Genomic DNA, 21,367 nt, shown 5'->3' with positions numbered 1-21,367 from the left:
GTCCACTTCCATACTACAGATCACAGAGTCAGGCCATAATTGGTTATCCTGCTTCCCTTTAACTCCTAGTGCCTGGAAGGAATGCTTCAGTACCCATCTCACAAACTAGTCTTGCTGATCTAAACACACACCATATTTTGCAATGAAAAAATTAAAGTGCTCCATAAGTTATCCAATGCAGCTGAATTAGACTGGTCACCTGCATAAACTACAATGATTTTGCAACCAAATTTGGCCCCATGAGTGGCATTTTAAAAAGTAATTCTATGTAAAGGGGCTTTTCCTAAACACGCAAGCTTCTAGCAGAAGAGGAATACAGCAATACTTCCCTAGTGATAATATAATAAACTACATTCCCTTAGACTGGGTGGGTTTCTAAAGCTTGAACAAATGCAAACAGTTATTTTTAATGTAAATTCAGTGTCTGTTCCACCAAAGTGGGCTTTTTTTATTGTTTAATTTACAGCATGGGTTGTTTCTTTGACCGCATGCAGGAAAGCTGCTTTTTTTTCCTTTTTCTTTTAATCACTCAGGCTACTGCTACCATGCTTTAAACGCTCATTTGTACCAAACAAATCACCACCAAAAACCATGATGATCTGTTGATACCCCATATCATACCACTCTGTGCTCTGAGGTTTGCCTTAGCTGAATCTCAATCTGTAGATAAAAGAGGCTGGTTGGGCAGAGCTCAGGAAAATCTATCACAGAGACATCTCCCTGTATAGTAACTGTGGCTCTTCATTGAGATGCAGGTAGTGCTCTGATACCAAAGACTGCAGTGCATCATTAAAGTACTGTGAAGACAAACAACACTCTCACTGCATACCAAGTGGTATTACATTTAACTGAATCATTTTATTATGAATACATCCAGGTCTGCCACAGTATGCCACTTGTGTAAAATGTTCTAGCGAAAATGAATCTTCACTAATTACATTTCATGCATATTTCAGAACTATCCTCGGGGATACTGTAAGGTGGCTATAAAGAGGAATTTTATAATCAAGTTCATTTGCAATTGGCAGTCATACCAGGACTAACCTACACCAGAGATAACCCTAGATCATCTCACAATAGCGGTTTTATTTTTATCATCTGTGTTTCTTAGAAATGCTGGGAACACTGATATCTTTTATCACTTTTTAACACTGAACCTTTATTGGAAACCAAACCACTTTTCAAAGATGATAGAAGGTTTAAAGAAAGCAGGTAGTTTACTAGTTAAATTAAACTAGAATACCCGCAGTCCTTTGCAGTAAAGTCATACAGAGACTGTAATTAGCATGCTTTAGTATGAGATAATTTTCTTTCCAAAAGTAAATGGTCTCTCCCTCTGAAATTTAACTTTCTGAAATCAGATTAAGAAAATCACCTTGTAGTAATGCACATTTTCAAGTTCCTTATCAGGAAAATGCAGAAAGGTTCTTTATTTCCTCCCCCCCCCTTTACCTGCTTAAAGACTGAATTGTAAAGAACACAAGTAACTGCTTTCCCATGACTTGTGACCTTTCTGCTGGTTTCCTGCTTCATTTCCAGTAACATCAGCTGGTTATTAAATGAGATAAAAAGCCGTCCGTGAGCTTCATTAAAATAAAGGGCGGATTGGAAGTCCAGACTCTTTGGAAATGAGCCCGCAATCCTCTGGATGCACAGCTGATGCTGAATATCCCAGAGCCTTAACACCTGTGCACATAATGAAGAAGAAAGCACACATTATCTCTTTTTTTTTTGATTCAGAATACATTGCAATCATTAGTTATTGCAGTGATAGCTCTGGCTTGCTTCATTTGCCTTATTAACATCTACCACCAAATACAAGATGAAAGAAACCATCTTTGTTCAGTTTATTTTACAAAGGGTTGTCCGTGAATATTTTGTTTTATTGTTTTTTGTATTATCACCAAGGTCAGGGCCCTGTTGTGCCAGCCATTGTACAAACGCATGAGGCAACCTCTGTGCTGAGGAGTTTTCAGGTTAGCAGACAAGACAGAGAAAGGGTGGAGTGGAAACAGTGACTTGTCCAAGGTTTTACATCACTGTAACGCCATTGGTTTCCTGGTTTATACTGGTGCAGTTGAGAGAAGAATCAGAGCCACTGTTGTCTAAAAGCCTCTGGCAGTTACCCTTAGAAAAACAATTAGTGAGTCAGAATAGTCAGAACAAGGTTGAAACAGCAACCTTGTTGTGCCTATATTTTGCTAGTGTCCCCAGGGGGTTGGAAGTGTTATATATGAGCTTTGCATCCACTAAGGCAGGGTAGAAACAGTTAAAATAAAAATCTCTCTCATAGAACGGTATGAGTGTTGACACAGGAGACTAACAGCTTAATGGCAAATGGTCTGTTGTGTATATAAATAAAAAGGTAATTTTTATGCCATTATTTACTTGGTAGACTGTAAAGGCTCATTATAAATATACGACAGCTATAGCTAATAAGAAATGGCCCATTCTAGAGGAGAATAAAAGGGAGCTATTTTTTTAGCTTTTTTGAAAGCATAATGCAGAAATATATCAGCAAGTGGATGCGGAGAAGTAGTTGCTATGCAAGCTTCTTCAAACAGCATTGCCAATGCACTTGCCCTGGTGTGCCTCACTAACCTGGCTCTCTTTTTTGCACTGGGTTTCTCAACAGAAGCAAAGACTAACAAATGAGCTAATGTGCTAAGTTAAAGCCCCTCTCCAGAGTGATGGTCATTAGATGTACATCCAAACTCATTGAGCCTACAGGTCTTTGCATACAGCAGGTCTCATCTATTTCAAAAACCCAAGCATTGGGTGATGCAGTTATTTAAATGTGGTCACAGCCGTGTGGCAAATCCCAGAACACTACCAGAGAGTGGGCTGGGTAGGCAAAAGCATCAAGTAGATAATACAGAGACAAGCAAGAAACAAGCATTCTCACTGGGGAGAGAATGAGTAGCCATGGAGCGATAGGGCCTGGAGGGCTGCCATCTTGACCCAGTCCTAGTTGGAATCCTGAGTATTCCCATACTGAATCTGTTCTATGGATATGGAGCTTCTGTCTCCAGGTCTGTGAACACATCTCAATTCACAAGCAATACATTGATTCAAGTGTTAAAACATGTGACTTTTGTGCTGGTTTAAAACAAGCCCACTATCTCCATGAATTATCCATTACAAAACATGGGTGCAATCAGTGACTCAGAATTTCTCTTGTGCTGTCAAAATTCTGCCTTTTAAAATGGTGAATGTTATCTCTTTGCATCCCTCTCATGCCACATAACATCGGATGGCAGAAGTTTGTTGTGGTTTCTGCTGGCAGTAAATCAGAAAGTGCTCTTGGTAGCAGAGGGGGCTTGTTGTTTATGATATAGACATAGAGACTCAGATTACCATGCATTCGTCAGAGTGAAATAGATTCATACTAATGCCAAGAACAACACGCACTGCTCTGTGTATAGCATAATGGTTTAGCAATTAAAAAGAAAACACAATTTTAATACAGCAATTGAAAGAGATACCATGGTGTTTAATATTGGTGCTGGCCTCACTTGTTCCAGGAGCGTCTCCAAGCACCAGCACTCCAAGCACATGCCTGGGGAGGCAAGCCGCAGGGGGCGCCCTGGCAGTCCATGCGAGGGCGGCAGTCAGGCAGCCTTTGGCGACTTGCCTGCAGGAGGTCCGCCAGTCCCACTGATTCGGCAGCAATTCAGTGGTGGGTACGCCGAAGCCGTGGGATCGGGGACCTCCTGCAGGCAAGCTGCCAAAGGCAGCCTGCCTGCCGTGCTTGGGGCGGCAAAATACATAGATCAGCCCCTGCTTGTTCTGCTTAGGTTTTGATCCTTTCTTGCCTTTATAATGACAAACCTGGATCACAATCTCAAATTAGCATTAGAGAAATGTTGAGTGTGAAAATGAACTAAGGCCTGTCTACATTTAAAACACTACAGTGGCACAGCTGCAACTCTGCTGCTGTAGCGCTTTAGCGTAGACACGACTTACACAGATGGGCTAGGCAATCCACCTTCCTGAGAGCACAGACACTACGTCCCATTGGCATAGGTAATCCGCCTCCCTCAGAGGCGGTAGCTAGGTTGACATAAGAATTCATCCTTTGACCCAGCGCTGTCTACATGGGGGTTTAGATCAGCTTAACTACCTCACTCAGGAGTGTGGGTTTTTTGCACCCCTAAATGACATAGCTGGTTCAACCTAATTTTCTAGTGGAGACCAGCACTGAGACACACCATGGACCATATTTTCAAGAAAGTTTAGCGTCCACAATTGGGGTCATATTTTCAGAAGAGCTCAGCTCTTAACTAGGCACCAAAACAAATGGCCAGATTCTCACGTTGGGTTTTTCGAAAATTTAATCATGTCACAATGGGAGCTGCTGGCGCATTTTGCGGATCCAGTTCTGTTTGCCAATGCAGGGACTGCAGGATCAGGCCCGGTAGGCAGTTTCTATATTTACCTTGTCCTTTGAGAAGCTGAAAAGCTGTTTTCGTTCAGTAATGAACCGAACAGCTATTACACTGGCTGAATGGCCTTGAAGAACTCCAGCAGGTTTCGAGGTGACGTAGGGGTTCCAGAGGCAAACTCGGTGATTGATGCCAGCAGTAGCTGTTCACAATCACAAAGCAAAATAGATTAAAACTAAAAGTACTCTTGAAAGGGGATTTTATTTTAATTAATAATAAAGAAACTGCCATCTCTCTGAAACACACAGCAATAATTGCTTTGATAAATGAGAATGTGTTTATGTTACAAGTGAATATGTGAGAGCGGTAGTGACTGCAATAATTAATAATGCAGAACAATTTCCATTGTAATCGCACCTGCAGTTTCTCAGAACTTCCCTAAACTTGCACTTTTTGAGCAGAAATTTCTCTATGCCCTTCCCCCCAGCTAATTTGTCTTCCACTTCATAAGCTGGAAATATAAAACATCATCACATACATATAAAACACTAGGACTCGGTCATTCACTTTTGCAGGCAGAATGCATACAAAGGAAGAAAATGCCTATATATGTACACATACAGAATACAGTTTTCTTGGCCCCTTAGGCTTTACTATAGACCATAAATTAGTCAGTTTTTTAAAACATACCAATTAAGTTGAGTCGAGAGTGGAAGTCAAAAGCATTAATTCCCCGGGCAATGTCGAAGGATGTAGTTTTAAGACGAGGCTTTAATTTTTCTCTCCAAGCCAGCACCAATGTATTAACATTACTGGTTGTACTGGAAATAAAGGCATCAAAAGAAGAGCTGTATGCAACTAATTGGTGAGAAAAGAAAAAGAAAACCTTTGAATTGATTTCTTTTAATATAATCCAATCAGAGCTAGTTTAATAAAGAACAAGGTATATTAACTCTAAGCCTAATTAAAAAAAACTATTAATGTCAGGGAGAAAACTAACCTTGACTTCAAAAGGGTTTGGATCAGGCCTGCAGGACTCAATCCTGCAAGGTGCTGAGAACTCTGGATCTGATCCAGGACTGCTCACACACTTAAGTGCTTTGCTGGATTGTGGCCAGAGTTCTCAGCACATTTCAGCGATGAGTCCATAGATGACAAGGACATACAATATACGGTGTGGGTCTAATAAGGTGCTCAATGGCTTCAGCTCTCATGAAGTTCAGTGGTATTAGAGGGCGTTCAATACTTTGTAATTGGACAAGAAAGAAATCTAACAGAAACGTGGTAAAAATACATCACACTGCTTTGCTAATACAATGAAGTCTCATTTACATTTTTGGTATAGAGACTTAATGAACCATACAGAACACTATATACTGGTAACAGCTAACTCTCCTTGCAGTGATCCCTTCTGAACTACAGAGCTTTGCCACTGGTTTCTAATCCCTGAGCAGCTTGGATATAAAACTGGTGACAAAATATGGCCCCAAGTTACTAGGCTAGTGATTCTTAATTCAGTAAAGTGATACTGAAATCTAAAGTCTGCATTATACAATAATTATTCCTACACAAATACATGGTAATGCTACAGTATAATTACTGGGTGATCAAAAAGTGCAAATATCTGGGAAATTACTTTGTTATATTTCCACTTAAAATTCAAATGCTGTTACAATTCTTGCTCTGCAGTCCATCGGGAAAGACAAATTGGAAATCTTAAACTCAGAGTGTTGCTTTAGGATTTGATTCTGGAGGTTATAAGTGACTTTTGTGGGAACAAGATGTATGTTTCAGGAGCTCGGTGATTTGCACAGTTTGTTACAAAGATATAAACTCGTTTCTGACTAAACTGTATTGTAAGTCAAGCTCCTTGAAGAATGTCTGACTAAAAGGTGAGGTTAAAGGAATTTCCATAACATCAAAGTATGTGGCAAATTAAAATGCTCGTGTGCATGGAGAAGGAGAAAAGGGGACAGATTGAGATAGAAAAGGCTTCTTAATGACAAACAGAAGTTAGGGAAACAACCAAAATATGGCCATGAAAATATCTGAATCTGCATTGAAAAAAAGTAATTTTATTTCCAAATGTTTTGTAATGAGTAGCTTTGTCCTTGGAAAGTGCTCTATAAAATATTCTCTATGTCCAGATCCTCAGCTGCTGTAAATTAGCATAGCTCTATTGGTTTCATTTGCAGTTACACTATTTTACACCAGGTAAGGATCTGAACCAAAATGTTCTTCCAATAAGCATGATCAACAATTTTATTCCATTCACAAACATGGAAAATCCTAACATTACCCTCCGATATTATCAGAAAAATTGGTGACCTATTAGAAGACCTAATTAGATCAGCAAGTCCTTGCAAATGCAGAATACAGCCCCACAACAGAGGCAGTATCACAAATTAAAACGGATGGAAAGTGAACCCACAGCTACCTCTACTTTCCATTCTCATTGATGCACCTTTGACTAAGGAATCCCTTTTGTTGTAGGAAGTGTTCATCTTTGCAAATGGAGTCACATGGCTCTCCATGGTTCAATAGCTTTTGTAGAACAGCCAGCAAAGTGCATGATACCATGGGACCAGCAAGTTTAAAAGGAGTCAAAGATCCTCTGGAATAGTCACTTAAGACCTTGTGGATCTCAGATCATATGCAGATTCCTATGTGGGTCTGAGCCCTCTGTTTTGTCCTTTCAGCAATGGCAACAAGCCACACTATGATTGGCTGTCCTGCTCCCCCAGGCAACTACAGTTCATGTGTGTTCCACAAAAGCCAGGAAGAGGGTGTTAGTGCTTGTTCAGATGGATTTTTTTTAGGGTAAGGATCACTGTTCTGAAAGGGGAAGGTGCCATGCTGAGCAAGCATTTCCCAACTCCTATCCCAGGCCGCACTCTGTGGCCACACACGATGCTATGCTCCATGTTACACCCGCAAAGGGTCTTTGTGGCAAGATGGAGCCTTCCTTGGAGCAGCTTTCCCCTTTGTCCAGCTCCCATGACGCAGTTTATGCTTCTTCCTGCCATTTTGCTCCCCCGTTGGGGAAGCAGGGAAAGGCACACCCACCCCTTTCCTGGATCTACCACTACCTCCTTTCTCACTAAAATATTTCCTAACATTTCTGCAGTTCAGCCATGTCCCTTCTCACCATTGTATTTACCACCAGATTTTGAATCCTCTGAGTAAATTTTCTTTATATTTTGTTCAACAGGAACTTCAACAAGCCCCACATATACTTTCCCATCAAGAAAGCATGTAACATCGTTCACCTTTCCTCCCTCACACATGTTTTTGAGACCAAAGAGGAGATTTTTCAGGGCACAAATGGCAGTTGGGCACCTACATCACAGTGAAAGTCCTTGGGAGTTAGGTGCCTAATTTGTTACTTGTGCTTTTGAAAATCTACCTCCTTGTGCGCAATTTGCTGTCAAAAATTCCATGGATTTCAATGAGGGTTTACCCTAGACTTTGTTTTCCTCTGTCTATAACGCCTCCTGTTCCATAGTAACACCGTTTGTATTACCACAAAATTACTCCCAGTTATTTTGGGAAAGTTTAATTTTGCTGCACTATTTGCATCCTTCTCAGTGAACTATAACCCTTTTCTATGAATGACAGTAGACAAGAAAACATCACTTTTCTTTCAAGTCTTCATGTAAGTTGATCAAATCCCATCTTTAAAAAAGGAACTATATATATTTGCCTTTTATCTGGCGTTCCCACACGTTGAATAAACCTTTGCCCTGTACTGTGAGTTTACCAAAGTCTGTAACCTTAATCTTAGTAGACAAATAAAGGACAGAGTCAGGGCCGGTGCAAGGATGTTTCGCGCCCTAGGCGAAACTTCCACCTTGAGCGCCCCCCCATACCCCCGCCCTGAGGCACCCCCCTTGCAGCAGCTACCCACCCTCCGCCCTGAGGCACCCCTCTACCCCAGCTCACCCCTGCTCCGCGCACAAGCACGAGCACCCCGAGCACGCCGTGGCTGCTTCACTTCTCCTGCCTCCCAGGCTTGCGGCGCCAGTCAGCTTAGGTTCTGCAAGCCTGGGAGGCGGGAGAAGTGAAGCAGCCATGGCGTGCTCTGGGAGGAGGCGGGGCAGGGGTGAGCTGGGGCGGGGAGTTCCCCTGTGTGCCGCCCCCTCCCCTTACTTGCTGCAGGCGGCCCTCCCTGAGCTTCCCTGCCCCAGCTCCCTCCGCCTAAATGCCGGTGGCGACTGGGGTGGCTGAAGATCCGGCCACCGTGGTTGCTGCCAAAGAAAATGGCACCCCCCAAATCCCAGTGCCCTAGGCGACCGCCTAGGTCACCTAAATGGTTGCACCAGCCCTGGACAGAGTACAGGACATCAAAATGACATTGACTATCTATAAAGTATTTTATCGAGGTCTCAGGTTCTATCTCTGCCTTTACAAGCTATCCTGTTTCTTCTGTTACTTTCCCCTCAGCTTTAACACATGCATGTTCTCAAGAATCCAACATAATTTGGAAATGTTGAGCTTGTATTTATTCCCTCTATTTATGCTTCTCTCTTTTTCCCTCCTTAACTTCTTTTGTCCTTGTGGTAACTCAGGTATGTCTGGAATCTATCCATATTGCACTGCTTTGAGGCTTCTTGTGTTCTATCATCTCCCCTTCTATATATGAACCCATTGTTGCTAACAAGTGCCTCCTCACTTATTTAAAGCCCCATGAGTATGTGTAATTCCCTCCTCCAGCTACCTCCCCTTGATCAGTATTTCAAGGTAATTTAATATCACATCTGAAATGTCCTCCATTCAAAATGAAAAATTATACATCTTCAATCCGAGAAGAGAGAAAAAATCCTTTCTGTAAAGATGGATGTACTTTTATTACAGTGCTCCATGAGTGGTTCTGTGAGAAGGGTTTAGGTGTTTTTTTGTTTGTTTGTTTGTTTGTTAAAGAAAAAATAGAAATGAAAAATGCTGACACTTGGAGAGAATTATATGGACAATTCAGAATCCAGGGGAAAGTACCTGTAGATTGGGAGCAGTTAAGAAGTGGGTGAACTTTGAACTGAAATTGTTTAGCCGGGGATTGTATGGTAACTAACAAATAGAGTAAAATTCACTCCTAAGCAAGGCCCATGGCAAGGCCTACACACCACTTAAATCCTCAAAATAGGGATTAAGTAATGCATTGACCTTGAGCTAGCCCTCTGCACAAGAGTGAATTTCACCCATCAGCCTTAGTAAGGGCTTGATCCAAAGACCACGAAGTCAACAGGAGCCTTTCCATTGACTTCAATAGGCCTAAGTAGCAAGACTAAAACCAGCAAATTATGTGATTTTGAATGCCAAAGTACTGAAGGGGTCTCAGAAAAAAAAAAAAAAAAAAAGCAGTTCCAGGAAGGGCTACAGAAAGAATTCCAAGATGCAAACTAAAAGAGGCTGAACTCATCAGATATGAGAAGCTTTGAAGAGGTGTTGCAAAGAGTCTTTCTGATGGTGGTTTGTATGTCCTTCAGGGGTTGTAACAAAGAAAAAGGGGAGACATTATTTGGAGTTTGTCAGTGAGGACAAGACCAAGCATACTGGCCTGAAAACAGAAAAAGGAAAATACAAGTTTATTACAAAGAGACCTAAGAAGTGGTCAGCCAAGTGATGGAACAGTAAACACTAGTATTACTTATTGCATTGATATAATACAGCTGATCCAGAAGAATCGTGAAATGCTTTTGCAGGCTAGTCACCTTAAAATGGGAGATGTTGGAGCTCAGGCATTCAAGATTTAGGTCTGTGAGTACATTGCGTTCAACGCAGCACTACATAATAGTTCAGCCGAGAAAATGAAGAAGAGATGAGAAAGAGGAACCCAAGAATTACCTGGAGGTGTCATTCAGACGCCATCACAGGTCATACTGAAGAGTAATATGGATTTAACACTCAGTAGAACAGGATAGAGGAGCTCTTTACTTGTGCTGGGAGTTGCACTAGATGACACAGGCTAGTAATAAGAAGTCTGAGCTGGTTTGAGAGACTCTTTTGGAAGGTACTTTTTGGCACTACCAGCTGTGTAGTCTCCCCAAGTATGGCGCAGTTGAGCACATCAGGAAATCCATGCCATACATCCATTTGGATAAATAGGTTGCCTTTAATGGAGTGCCAGGATCTGTGCCCTAGCATGATGCATTTCTGTGTGTGGATAAAGCGAAAAGTCCTTCTAGACACCACTAGGTGTTCTAAGTCTCAAACTGCATAACTGCTTACTTTTTCAATGTAAGAAAATGAGATATTACAGCTCAGAATGCCATAAACTCACTTTAATGGGATCCATTTGCAACTAGATCAGAATGTTGCATTACTTTACTGCCTTTGTCCTAAATGCTGAATGTGTGAAGTACTCTAGATGGGTATTCATTATAATACCCCGCTGATTTATCTTTCATGCTTCCTGCCTCCCATATCAATAAAAGCAGACCTAAATGCCTGATTTGCAGTTACTTAGATAGGTGTACAAGAACATTTCACATTTCTCTCAGAATTTATGAAGTTAAAAACAAAAAGCACTCGCTCTCCCTGTGGGCCCAGTTGTGGCAGTTAGGGACAGGCCTGAGTAGGAAGCAGGAGAGAGCCACACCTGCCCAGGGGATGCTCAGGAAGGCATTGCACCTGGGGGAGGCACAGTTCCTAACTGTCTGCCTTACAGAGGGGCAGAGTGAACATTGCAAAGCCTGCTTCCCCCACACCTCAGCCCACTCCCCTCACACAGCTCAACCCACTCCATATGGCTAGTTGTAGGAGTGGTGGGGCCATAGGCTCTGCCTGCTCCCTGCTCCATTAGAGTGATGTCCAACCCTGGGGTGCCTGGAGTAAGCAGTGTACCTGCTCAGTGCAGAGACTGCAACTGTTCCCCACCCTTGAATTCAGGGGAAGCAAAGGGAAAGCTCACAAGAGAGCATGTGTTCCTATCAGCACTGAGCTGTAGTAAAACACAGAGAACATGGCATGCCCCTACTAGTCCCAGCAGCTAACAGGCTCATCTGGGGTAAACAGTGTTTTGGGCTACTAGATTTTTAAAGACACACTTTGAAATGCTTGCATGTTAACATGAAATGACTGAGCTGATTTGAAGTTATGAAAATGCTGGCTTTTCTTAGGGTAGGTACTAGAGCCAGACACCATGACTGTGCTTTATACTCACAGACAGATTCTGACTGATCCAGGGGAGAGTCCTTGGGGGGAAGTGCAAAGGAGCTGCCCACTCCCTCCATCCTTTCAGCTCCTGCACAGGCACACAGACAGCTGCAGCCCCCATGCACCTCCCTGGGTTTGCATAGTCTGGTCCATATAGCTGCTCAGGAATGAACACCAGTGTCCAGAGGCCTGGTGTGCATGAATACAAACAAACATTCAGCTGTTTAATTTACAGAAAGGGGCAGGGAATCCTTGTAACCAAAATCTCACAAAGAGAAGGAGAAGTGAGCAGGTATATTTGCAAGGATCTTTGGCCTGATTTTTATTTTATTTCTAGGAGTTGAAACCCCAGCTAATCTGCCCTGGTTCCACACATCATAAATAAATTACTGCATCAGATGCCCTTTCACCCCATGGTCTGATCCCCTAGAGAAACCATAGCCAGCGATTGCTTGGGAGTATCTAGGTGAAGATTCCAGCCCCCCAACTGGAGACCTCTGTTGGAATCCATGCCCCTGACAACTCCAGAGATTCCTCAGATTACCAGGTGCTTGGCCTCTTCTTGTGGGATTGGTGTCAAACCTGAGAAGGGGCCTGTTAAGCCAACTGGTAGGGACATAGTGTTCTATTATACAAGCTACTTCTTCCATAGAACCAGAGTTATGCCAGTGAACTCAGATTTGCTCATTCACTGTCAGAATGTCCATCTTGTTGTTCCGGTGGAGTGGAGTCCAATAGGTCACCAACTGGGTGAAGCTTGATCTGGAACTACTAAGAGGCCCAATCCATCCTTCAGGCTCCCAACTCCGGTAGGGAATCGGGAGGAACAGGTCTGACCAGAATTGTACCAGTGAGTCACAGAGGATACCCCGATTCAGCCCAATACTGTCACCTACAGACCCTACTGGCCAAGTAATCTTCCAGAGCCCTATTGGGGCAGGGTGATGAACCTCTAAAGCACCTCTCTCTTGTCCAGAGGGTGTCCAAAATCCTACTCCTAGCACCAAGTTGTAATAGGACTAAGGCAGAATTTTAAAAGAAGAAATTCACAGGTTTGAGCACACATCATGTTCCCTGAGTTGGCGTGTTCTAGTTTATCCCCAACTGACAACAAACATGATATGCTAGCTCCATTAAAGTCAATGGGAGCATTGACAGACTTCAGTGGGACCAGGATCACACTGCACCCCAAGTTGACAAAAGTCTTTAACCAAACAATACAGGTAGTTTTCCACATAAACTCAAAATATGCAAAATGCATAAACCATACAAGGCAGCTCCTATGTTTCCCACAGAACTCCCTATCCTGGCTTTTGGTCCCCTGTATGTCATTATCTCCTGTCTTTTAAGGTGCTTAGCCAAAATGCCTCAGCTGTACCTAATTAGCTGGTAATACCTCCCTGAGCTGTCTCTGAACCTGCCCAGAAATTAACCCCCAGTGCCCCAGGCTGTTTACTGTTTTGCAGGGTCTGGTCAGAGACACTACTGGGGCCGGGCTTCAGGACCCTTTCCAAGGGACACCAAAAGGCCTGTGTACACCATCACAAACCTCCTGACATGAAAAGAATAGTTATTATGAAGAGAACCGGGCTGCAGTTACACAGATCCTGGCAACCACAACCGCTTCCCTCTGCTCAGCATGAGAGTTCAGGTGCAAAGATGAACTGTGTACAGCAGAAAGCCTTCAAAGGAAAAATAATTCTCCCAGCATTAGTGATACTCATTACTATAGATACAGTACCAGTTTCCCTAGACATGCAATTAGCAATAGCTTCTCAATGCAAGCAGACCATCAGCTTTTAGTAATGAATATAATTACGGCATACAGCAAGGGATTTTTTTAAGCTTTCAGATTCAGTACCTTGCTTGACCCAGTCTTTATAATGAAGTTTGTGCTTTAACGTATAACAGCATTTGTGATACCCAGAGACCAGCTCCTGCCAACTAATGGTCACTGTTGCTTCTTCACCTTCAGCAGAGCTAGCAGGTCGTTCAAACAAAGAGATCAGAGCAGTGGTAAAGGAAATGGCTTGAACCTGAGAAAGAAATAACTTTTATTTAACAAAAAAATAAAAGGGGGGAGGGGTGACCTACAAACCCCATACCAAATGCAGGCAGGAAGAGATTAAGAACATTCTCTGCCTGCAGATAGCAAATACTGCCCCAGGCCAGCTCATCTGGGAGAAATGTCAATTATGGAGATGTCATGCCCTCACTGGCTGTAGTTAATAAGGACAAACCCAAGTATATAGGCCGGGCGAGGGGTAGGGAGGGTGGTAGATGAACTTGTGACTTCACAGGATAACAACTTTCTGCCAGAACAGTAGCATTAGCCTGCCTCTGAAGGACTTAAAAACCTTTGGAAGTACAAGGGAGAAAGATAGAAGGAGAAGCCCTACCGATAAAGTGCTTTTTGACTTGTTTATATTATGTTAATGGACTGTGCCTTTCTTCCCCCCAAGTTGATTTGATTTAAGCCACTGATGACTTTAGTCAAGGACTGACTGAGGCTGCTCAAACTGGGGTTTTGTACAAGGTGGTGTCCATCACTGCTGACAGCGAGGTAGCTAAATTGAATACAGCACAAACTCTCTACCTTATTACAAATTCATAACCTGCAGATATTTGAGTTTCAGTATTATTGCTATGGCTATCTTCTTTAACGAGGCTGCAGGGATTTGCTTGTGAGCAGAGATTAAAAGAGCTAAATGTGTATAGTTTGGCTATATGACAAATAAGGGGGTGACAAATCTAAAAGTAATTGACAGGAGTAAGCACATAGTCTGGAAACAGACTGTTTTAGTGCAGTATAAGGTGTATGACTGAGTAATGGGATGCAATTGAGACAATTTATTTTGAATAGTAGGAGATGCTCCTTAGTAGTGAAGCTGTGACTTCAATCTTTCAAGCTAGGAGGTAGGAATCACATTGCTGGACAAAATAGTAGAAAATGCACTGTAGGGAATAATTCTAGACTGGCAGGAGGTGGCCTAAATGCCCTGAGAGGTCCTTTCTGTCTGTGACCACTAAGATTTTATAACATAGCAATAATCTGTATCCTGCCCTTTCATATGTAATACTGTGCATAGTATCAGTGTGTGCTACTTGGATTTTTTTTTTAATATCGTCATTCACTTTAGCGTTTTATTCAAGAATGGGCCGGCTTTCTGACTTTATCAGTCGCTACATTGTTAGATTGCTGTTACTACTCAAACAAATCCAGGGTGAAAATTCCATAACTATCTGACAAAGTATAATGATGATACAATTATATGATTCAGCCACTAATAAACATTATCTGCTGAGAAATAGGGAACTCTCTGTGCTAACCTTTTAGTTTTCTTTATACCATACTTGCCTGTCCACAGACATCCCCCAATGTTAGAATAGCTTCATTTCCATCATGAGGGTTATACCAATAGTCCATACATATCACTGTTCCCTGAAGGCCATGCAGCCTGTACTGACAAGACAACCCTTGCTTGGAATTCAGATCATAGAAGCAGACCTCTTTACTCGTAAAAGCAACAGCTATCTGGAGGAAGGAGATGGGGAAGGGAGAACCACATTGCTAGATTAAGCATTTAAAATATTCTTTAACATAGAACAGATTATATATAATCTTTAATGAACTGGTCAAAATTATAGCAAGACAAATTTGCAACAAAAAATCTCCAATTATTTTCTGGAATAACACAGCCTACATTTAAAACTCCTTTAGGTTCCCTTTCTGTATTCTAACAATCAAATTGGCTGGCAGGAATGTTCATTCCAAAAGTGAACTTTAAATTCAAAATTGCAAGTATTAAGATTATGCAAACCTGATGCTAAAAGTTACTCTCATCCAGCCAGAGCAGGCAGCAAAAATGTACTAGGGAAGATTCAAAAGGCTGGAAACTTCCTCTCAGTAAAACTGTGTGTTCAGCCTATTCCTAGCCAGCATAAGGTCACTATATCCCTGTGCTAACCTGTGCTTGGACCAAGGCAGAGAATCAGGGAGCCATAACTGGTTCCCTGAGGGAGTTCCACATTATGCTGTACCACTGGGAGCCGAATGTAGCAGGGGATCTGCCCCAACCCAGTGACCTGTGTGTCCAGTCAAAACAGCTTCAGTTTTTTAAATATCAAATACTTGCAACAAACTGAGCAAATGAACTATGAACCAAGGTTTATTTGCAAATATGATCTAATGTATCATTTTGACTAAAGATTAAAAGTGAGAAAGTTGCAATGTGTTCTGACAATTTAGGCACTGAACAAAAGGTTACAATTTCCCTGAAGAGTGTAAATTGTTCATCCAGCCCTAGTCAAGATATGGTAACTAGTTAAAACATATCTGAATGTACCGCATGCAAATCCAGTGACTGACTTTCAAACTTTTACAGATCCTACCTGTATCTGGTCATTGGAACTGCTATCCCCTTTACACCTGACTTCATAAATGTTGCTCAGCTATATTAGGAGATATCATTCTGAGAAAAGATAACCATATGGGGCTTCATTTAATATAGAGTATGTTGCTAGTCCTTTGTTAGTATTATGGGATATAGGGCTTGTCTACACTTACAGTGCTGCAGCAACATAGTTCAGCTGCGCCACCATAGCGCTTAGCCAAGCCGCTATCCATGCCGACAGGAGAGCTTCTCCCATTAGCATAGGTACTCCACCTCCCCGAGAGGCAGTTGCTGTGTTGAGGGGAGAAGCCCTCCCAACGACAAAGCTCTGTCTACACCAGGAGTTTAGTTACTGTCACTGCTCAGGAGTGTGGATTTTCCAAACCCCTGAACGACGCAGTTACACCAACATAAGTCTGTAGTGTAGACCAGGGCTCAGTTATGGTGTCTCAGTTTTGGGGATAACGTGGGTTGAAAGCAATAAGGAAGCACGTTCAACTCTCAGCAAGGTGTAGACAGGGGGAGAGAATACTAGTGTTTTTGAACAGTGCCTCTTCTGGCTGATCTAAGGTCTATAGAGGGAGTCCTTTCAAACTGTCCTTAACCTAAAGGATGGCAGTTTTGGGATGGGCCATAAGCATGAATGGGACTGGAATAAGATTTAAAAGAGGGGATGTCTGGTTCTCTGAAGGTCACAGAAGATACCCCAGGACCTAATGACATGAGTGGAACTTCCTTATTTAACTGTGTAAGCTGGGTGGCAAGGGAGTTACCCAGAGTTACTGCCAAAGCTACTGGAAGGGGTGGGTATTTTACTCCTTATCTACATATCTATTTTGTTGCTGTGTTTTCCCAAGCTTATGACTGTTGCCTTTCCCTTAATAAAGATTTCCTTGTTTCTGCACAGTCTAAAGTGTTTGAGTGTGTGGAAGTTCTTCCTGTTAAGGGCACCCAGGGAGGTGAATTTAGTTTCCCCAGGTTTCTGGGTGCTGGCTTGAGCGGGTTTACTTATTTGCCAAGAAGCATTCTACAGACTTTGAACCCAGCACTTTTGGCTGACATTCCCCATCTGGCAAAAGTGTAATACTCATCATCATTCCTCATGCTGTACTGGCCTGGCGAATAACCAGAGAACTTCAGTGGTTATCAATCTGATATTTTACAAGTTCTAACAGACTTTTTTAAAAAGGGGGTTTATACCTTGTTTACATTTCCTAGCGAGATCAGCGTTGTCACCCACAGATCTTTCAGTTTGACAGCTTCTGTAGTAATCTGCAGAGTTCGCTGTAGCTTTAAGTTTTCTCCCCAGACTCCCAGCAATCCATTTCTACTTACAGTCAGGTAACAGCTGGCGCCTTTCAAAAAAGTTACATTTTGAATAATATCTTTGTGGATGGGTGAAAGAAGTCGGAGATTCTTCCACTGAGGGATAACTGATGATCTTGTTCGTTCATCCTTCTCATTAAGGTCTAAGAGCATGAAAGAGGTCACTTTGTCCCAGTCAATGATACCATCTCGGGTCACATCTATCTTATCAAACATCTCACCAAATTCTTCTTTAGTACTTGGTCTGATCACTGCACACATCTGCTCTGTGAACTCTTCTCTCGTCATGACCACTCTTTTGTTTAAACCTGGAGACTTCAGAAAGGACACAGTGAGACAATAGTAGTTGCACTGGTGCGCCCCTGCTAGTAAACATAAACATGGATTTGCCACACAGCAAGTACTAATCTTATTCGTGGTGTCTAAAGGCACATTCAGTCTGTAATAATGAACTATTTTACAAAACCTGATCAAAGGAGTCTGTCCCTTCACAAGAGGGCCATGTAGATATTTTAACAATGAAATATTTGTATAATACACCAGATTGACAGCCCTGGAGTCAAAGTTCTCTAGACAGCCAGGATAAAATTTTCCTTTGTGCAGAGGACCAAACACAATGCCCCATGCACCACTTAACTCTTGTGGCTCTCTGCACAGGGGTGAATATTACCCATTGCCTCTCCCTCCCGCCCCCCCAAAAAAATTTTCTGCTGAGACTGCTAAGTTGCAATGGTGCATTTTAAACTGTGGACACCTGTGACCAAAAACTCTTCTCATATGGACTATTGAATAGCTGTCAGATGGTAGTGATTTTTAGTCACTGGCCTGGATTTGACCTGGTGAACTTGGCTGGAAGACTCTGCATCTTATTACTAATCTCCTGAGCCATTCAGTCAACTCTGCATATTTTTTCTGATTCCATTAATTTTCTCATGCCATTAAATTAAGTGTACTTACATTTTTTTTAAAAAAGGCTATGAACGCAATGCCTCATGCAAGCTCACTATTGCAATTAGTTATTGAAAAATCTAGCAGAGGCTGACATGACAGTTTTTATAGTAAGTAAAAAAATGAAAAAAAAAGTAAGTTCATGATAACTTTGTGGAAAATCAGGTTTAATTATTTCTCCTATTTGCATCCCATTAACATTTCTTTGTTATCTATCTTGTCTTTCCATGTCTCACAGTAATGACACACTATACTAGAATGCAAATTATCTTGTATTTACACAGGAACTTTTATTTCACTTTTGTGTAGGAGTACAGAGATCTCCTCTTTTGTAGACTGATATTCAAAAGTGCTGCACAGTGCCCACAGTGAGATCAGTGGGAGTTGCAGATGACCAGCACCTAAAACTCGGGCCAAGTACCAAATTGCAAAATGAAAGAGTTGGAGTCTGCAGTCCTGTATCCCCAGAAGGTGTGAGCTACAGGGAATGAGGTACCAACCTTTATCCTGAAAATGCCCTGCCAACTTGCCTGAAACTTGACCTTGGGGACAAGCTCTCGGATAAGCAAATATGTCTGTCTCCATACCCATCCACTTGGCTAGAGCCTTTGCTGATACCGACCACAAAGATGTAGATTTGCAATGGTGATGTGGTGAACAGTTGTGCATCAGAAACAGGGCTGAGCCCACCAAACCCCATTTCCCCCCGCCCCCTCCAATGCGCGCACACACCTTGAGAATCTCATTGGGATACCTAACATCCCTCAGATGGTTACACTTTCAGCCTGGGGAGGATTGATAGCAGCAGCTTAGAAATGAAAAGTTCTATACCCATTCCCAGTCTTGCATTTACCAGCATTATATATTTACATCTTAATGTAATATTAATACAGGAGCTAATTTAACATTTTCCCACTGTGATGTGTTTAGCATCAAGACATTGCCATGTAAATGAGACAGCCATCTCCAGGGATATGTTTTGCATTTACCCAATTTGGTCTCAATTCACTGAGATGTTAAAATGTGACATGAGAAAGAGTTTGCTCCTTTTTTAGCATGGGACTCTCAGAATACCAGCCATCCCCGCAGAGAATCACATAGCTTAGAAGTTTAAAGGTGCAGTACAGAGAGAGAGCTACACACACTTCATTTAAAGAGTATTGAATATAAAGATTTTTTTGAAAAAAAGATTCACTGGAGTCTTTTATTTCAAGATTTTAATTTTTAATAGGCACACCTCTTAGGCCCTGATCCTGCAAACTCATAGGCACGTGCCCAATTTTAAGCACATGAATAGTTATATGAGCTTAAGTATTTCCAGAATCAGGATAAATTGTCTACTGAGGTAGCCCAGTGAGAAGGATTCTACTGTACTCCCTCTATTGCTATACCTTCCTTTTATTTTCCCCATCTTTTGATTCTGTGCTTCTCTGGTCAATTTTACTCAATTACTAAATATATTTTTAATGAATATGTACAGCAGAATCACTGCCAGCTACTGTGAACAGCCTCTCAAGTAGATTGATATGTTGTTCCAGCACAGATGCACCAGTTTATCTTACTCCTCCGCTATTTCCACCATCCACTGAACATGGTATGCTAATGAAAGATTGTAAGGAGGCAGACAGCATGTAACTAGACTGCAGGTTGATGGAAGGTTGGAGGGGCTTGTTTTTTTCCTTCCCACATCAGTGGTTTTACTAGTTATTAAAGTTTCAATTATATCATTTTCTGGATGGTTTTCTGCCTAAGAGTCTAGAGTAACAGGCTTTGAAGCACGGGCAGCGCGTGAACCGCCGGCTGCGGGAGGCTAGCCCCCAGCCCCGGCCCTTCCACCCAAAGTCCTGCTGGAGCCAAGCCCCTCCCCACCGGAGCCCAGAGCCACCGCCGCCCCCTCTCCCCACCCACACACACTGTGGCCGCCAGCCCACTCCCGCAGCTAGCCCACAAGCCCCAAAGGAGCATCAGAAAGGCAGGCGGCGCGTGGCCCCAGCCTCTCCAGCTCCAGAGCGCAGGTAGGCAGGTGGCCCCAGCGCACTGGGGGACTGGACTCAGAGCCGGGAGGAGGACTGGAGCCACAGCCACACACAGGAAGCGTCAGAGCAGGGTCATGCCTGGCTGTTTGGGGAGGCAATTCCTCCCCCTGCCTGTGCGACCCACTGACCATGCTTTGAAGTATTCATGGAATCAAATGGTGTATTTTTTTTCTTAAAGAGAAGCAGGTTGGCCTAGTAAGAGGTGGGATAGTCTAGTAGATTGAACCTAGGTTTCTTGAGGCTCAATCCAGTGTTCTCGTTCCCTCTCTGCCAGTGTCCTTAGACAAGTCCTTTTGCGCTTTCCCCTCCCACCCTCTATCTATCTTGTCTATTTATATTGTAAACTGTCTGAGACAAGGATTGTCTCACTGTATTTGCATACCACTTAGCATAATGGGACCACAATCTTCGTTGGGACCTCGAGGTGTTACTTTAATATAAAAATAATAATTTTCTAAGTATTTTACAATTAACAGAGCACAGAAACACATACAGATTTTTTTTTCATTTAAACATTGAGCGCTCACATCATATTCTTAAAGAATATGAACAGTTAGAAAAAGAGAGAGGAAAAAATGGTTACTAACTTTTCCATAACTGTTGTTCTTCAAGATGTGTTTCTCATGTCCATTCCACATTAGGTGAGCATGCACCATGGCCAGAGATTTTTCCCTCAGTGGTATCCATCAGGCCAGCTCTAGTGCCATGGTGCTTTGCACGGATGCACCGGTATAAGGGTTCCAGCTAGCCCTGCACCCTCTCAGTTCCTTCTTGCCGGCTTACTCTGACAGAGGGGTAGGAGGGTAGGTCGTGGAATAGACATGAGCAACACATCTTGAAGAACAACAGTTACAGAAAAGACAGTAACCATTTTTTCTTCGAGTGCTTGCTCATGTCTATTCCATGACTCCCAAGAAGTACCCGAGAAGGTGGGCTCAGAGTTCGTGGACATGTGGATTGAAACACTGCTCTACCAAACTTGGCATCATCACCAGCCTGCTGGGTAATAGCGTAGTAGGATGAGACGGTATGTAGCGATGACCAGGTCACTGCTCTGCAGGTGTCTTGGATAGGGACCTGGGCCAGAAACACCACTGATGAAGCCTGAGCTCTCATTGAGTGGTTC

General features: G+C 42.6%; 1 protein-coding gene across 1 annotated transcript in view; it reads right to left on the bottom strand.

Moving 5' to 3' along the window:
• Positions 1-21,367, bottom strand: part of WDR49 (WD repeat domain 49) — a 64,478-nt gene that overhangs the window by 34,123 nt on the left and 8,988 nt on the right. The window contains exons 3-8 of the mRNA XM_039489196.1: positions 17,132-17,572; positions 14,896-15,072; positions 13,399-13,573; positions 5,076-5,243; positions 4,439-4,587; positions 1,453-1,686 (exon numbers count right to left, since the gene is read on the bottom strand). Of these exons, the coding sequence (XP_039345130.1) occupies positions 1,453-1,686; positions 4,439-4,587; positions 5,076-5,243; positions 13,399-13,573; positions 14,896-15,072; positions 17,132-17,572 (1,344 nt within the window). The remainder of the gene's footprint in view (positions 1-1,452; positions 1,687-4,438; positions 4,588-5,075; positions 5,244-13,398; positions 13,574-14,895; positions 15,073-17,131; positions 17,573-21,367) is intronic.

Source organism: Mauremys reevesii, linkage group 9 (genome assembly GCF_016161935.1).
Source record: "Mauremys reevesii isolate NIE-2019 linkage group 9, ASM1616193v1, whole genome shotgun sequence".
Taxonomy (NCBI): Eukaryota; Metazoa; Chordata; order Testudines; family Geoemydidae; genus Mauremys; species Mauremys reevesii.
This window is presented reverse-complemented; position numbering and strand designations above follow the sequence as displayed.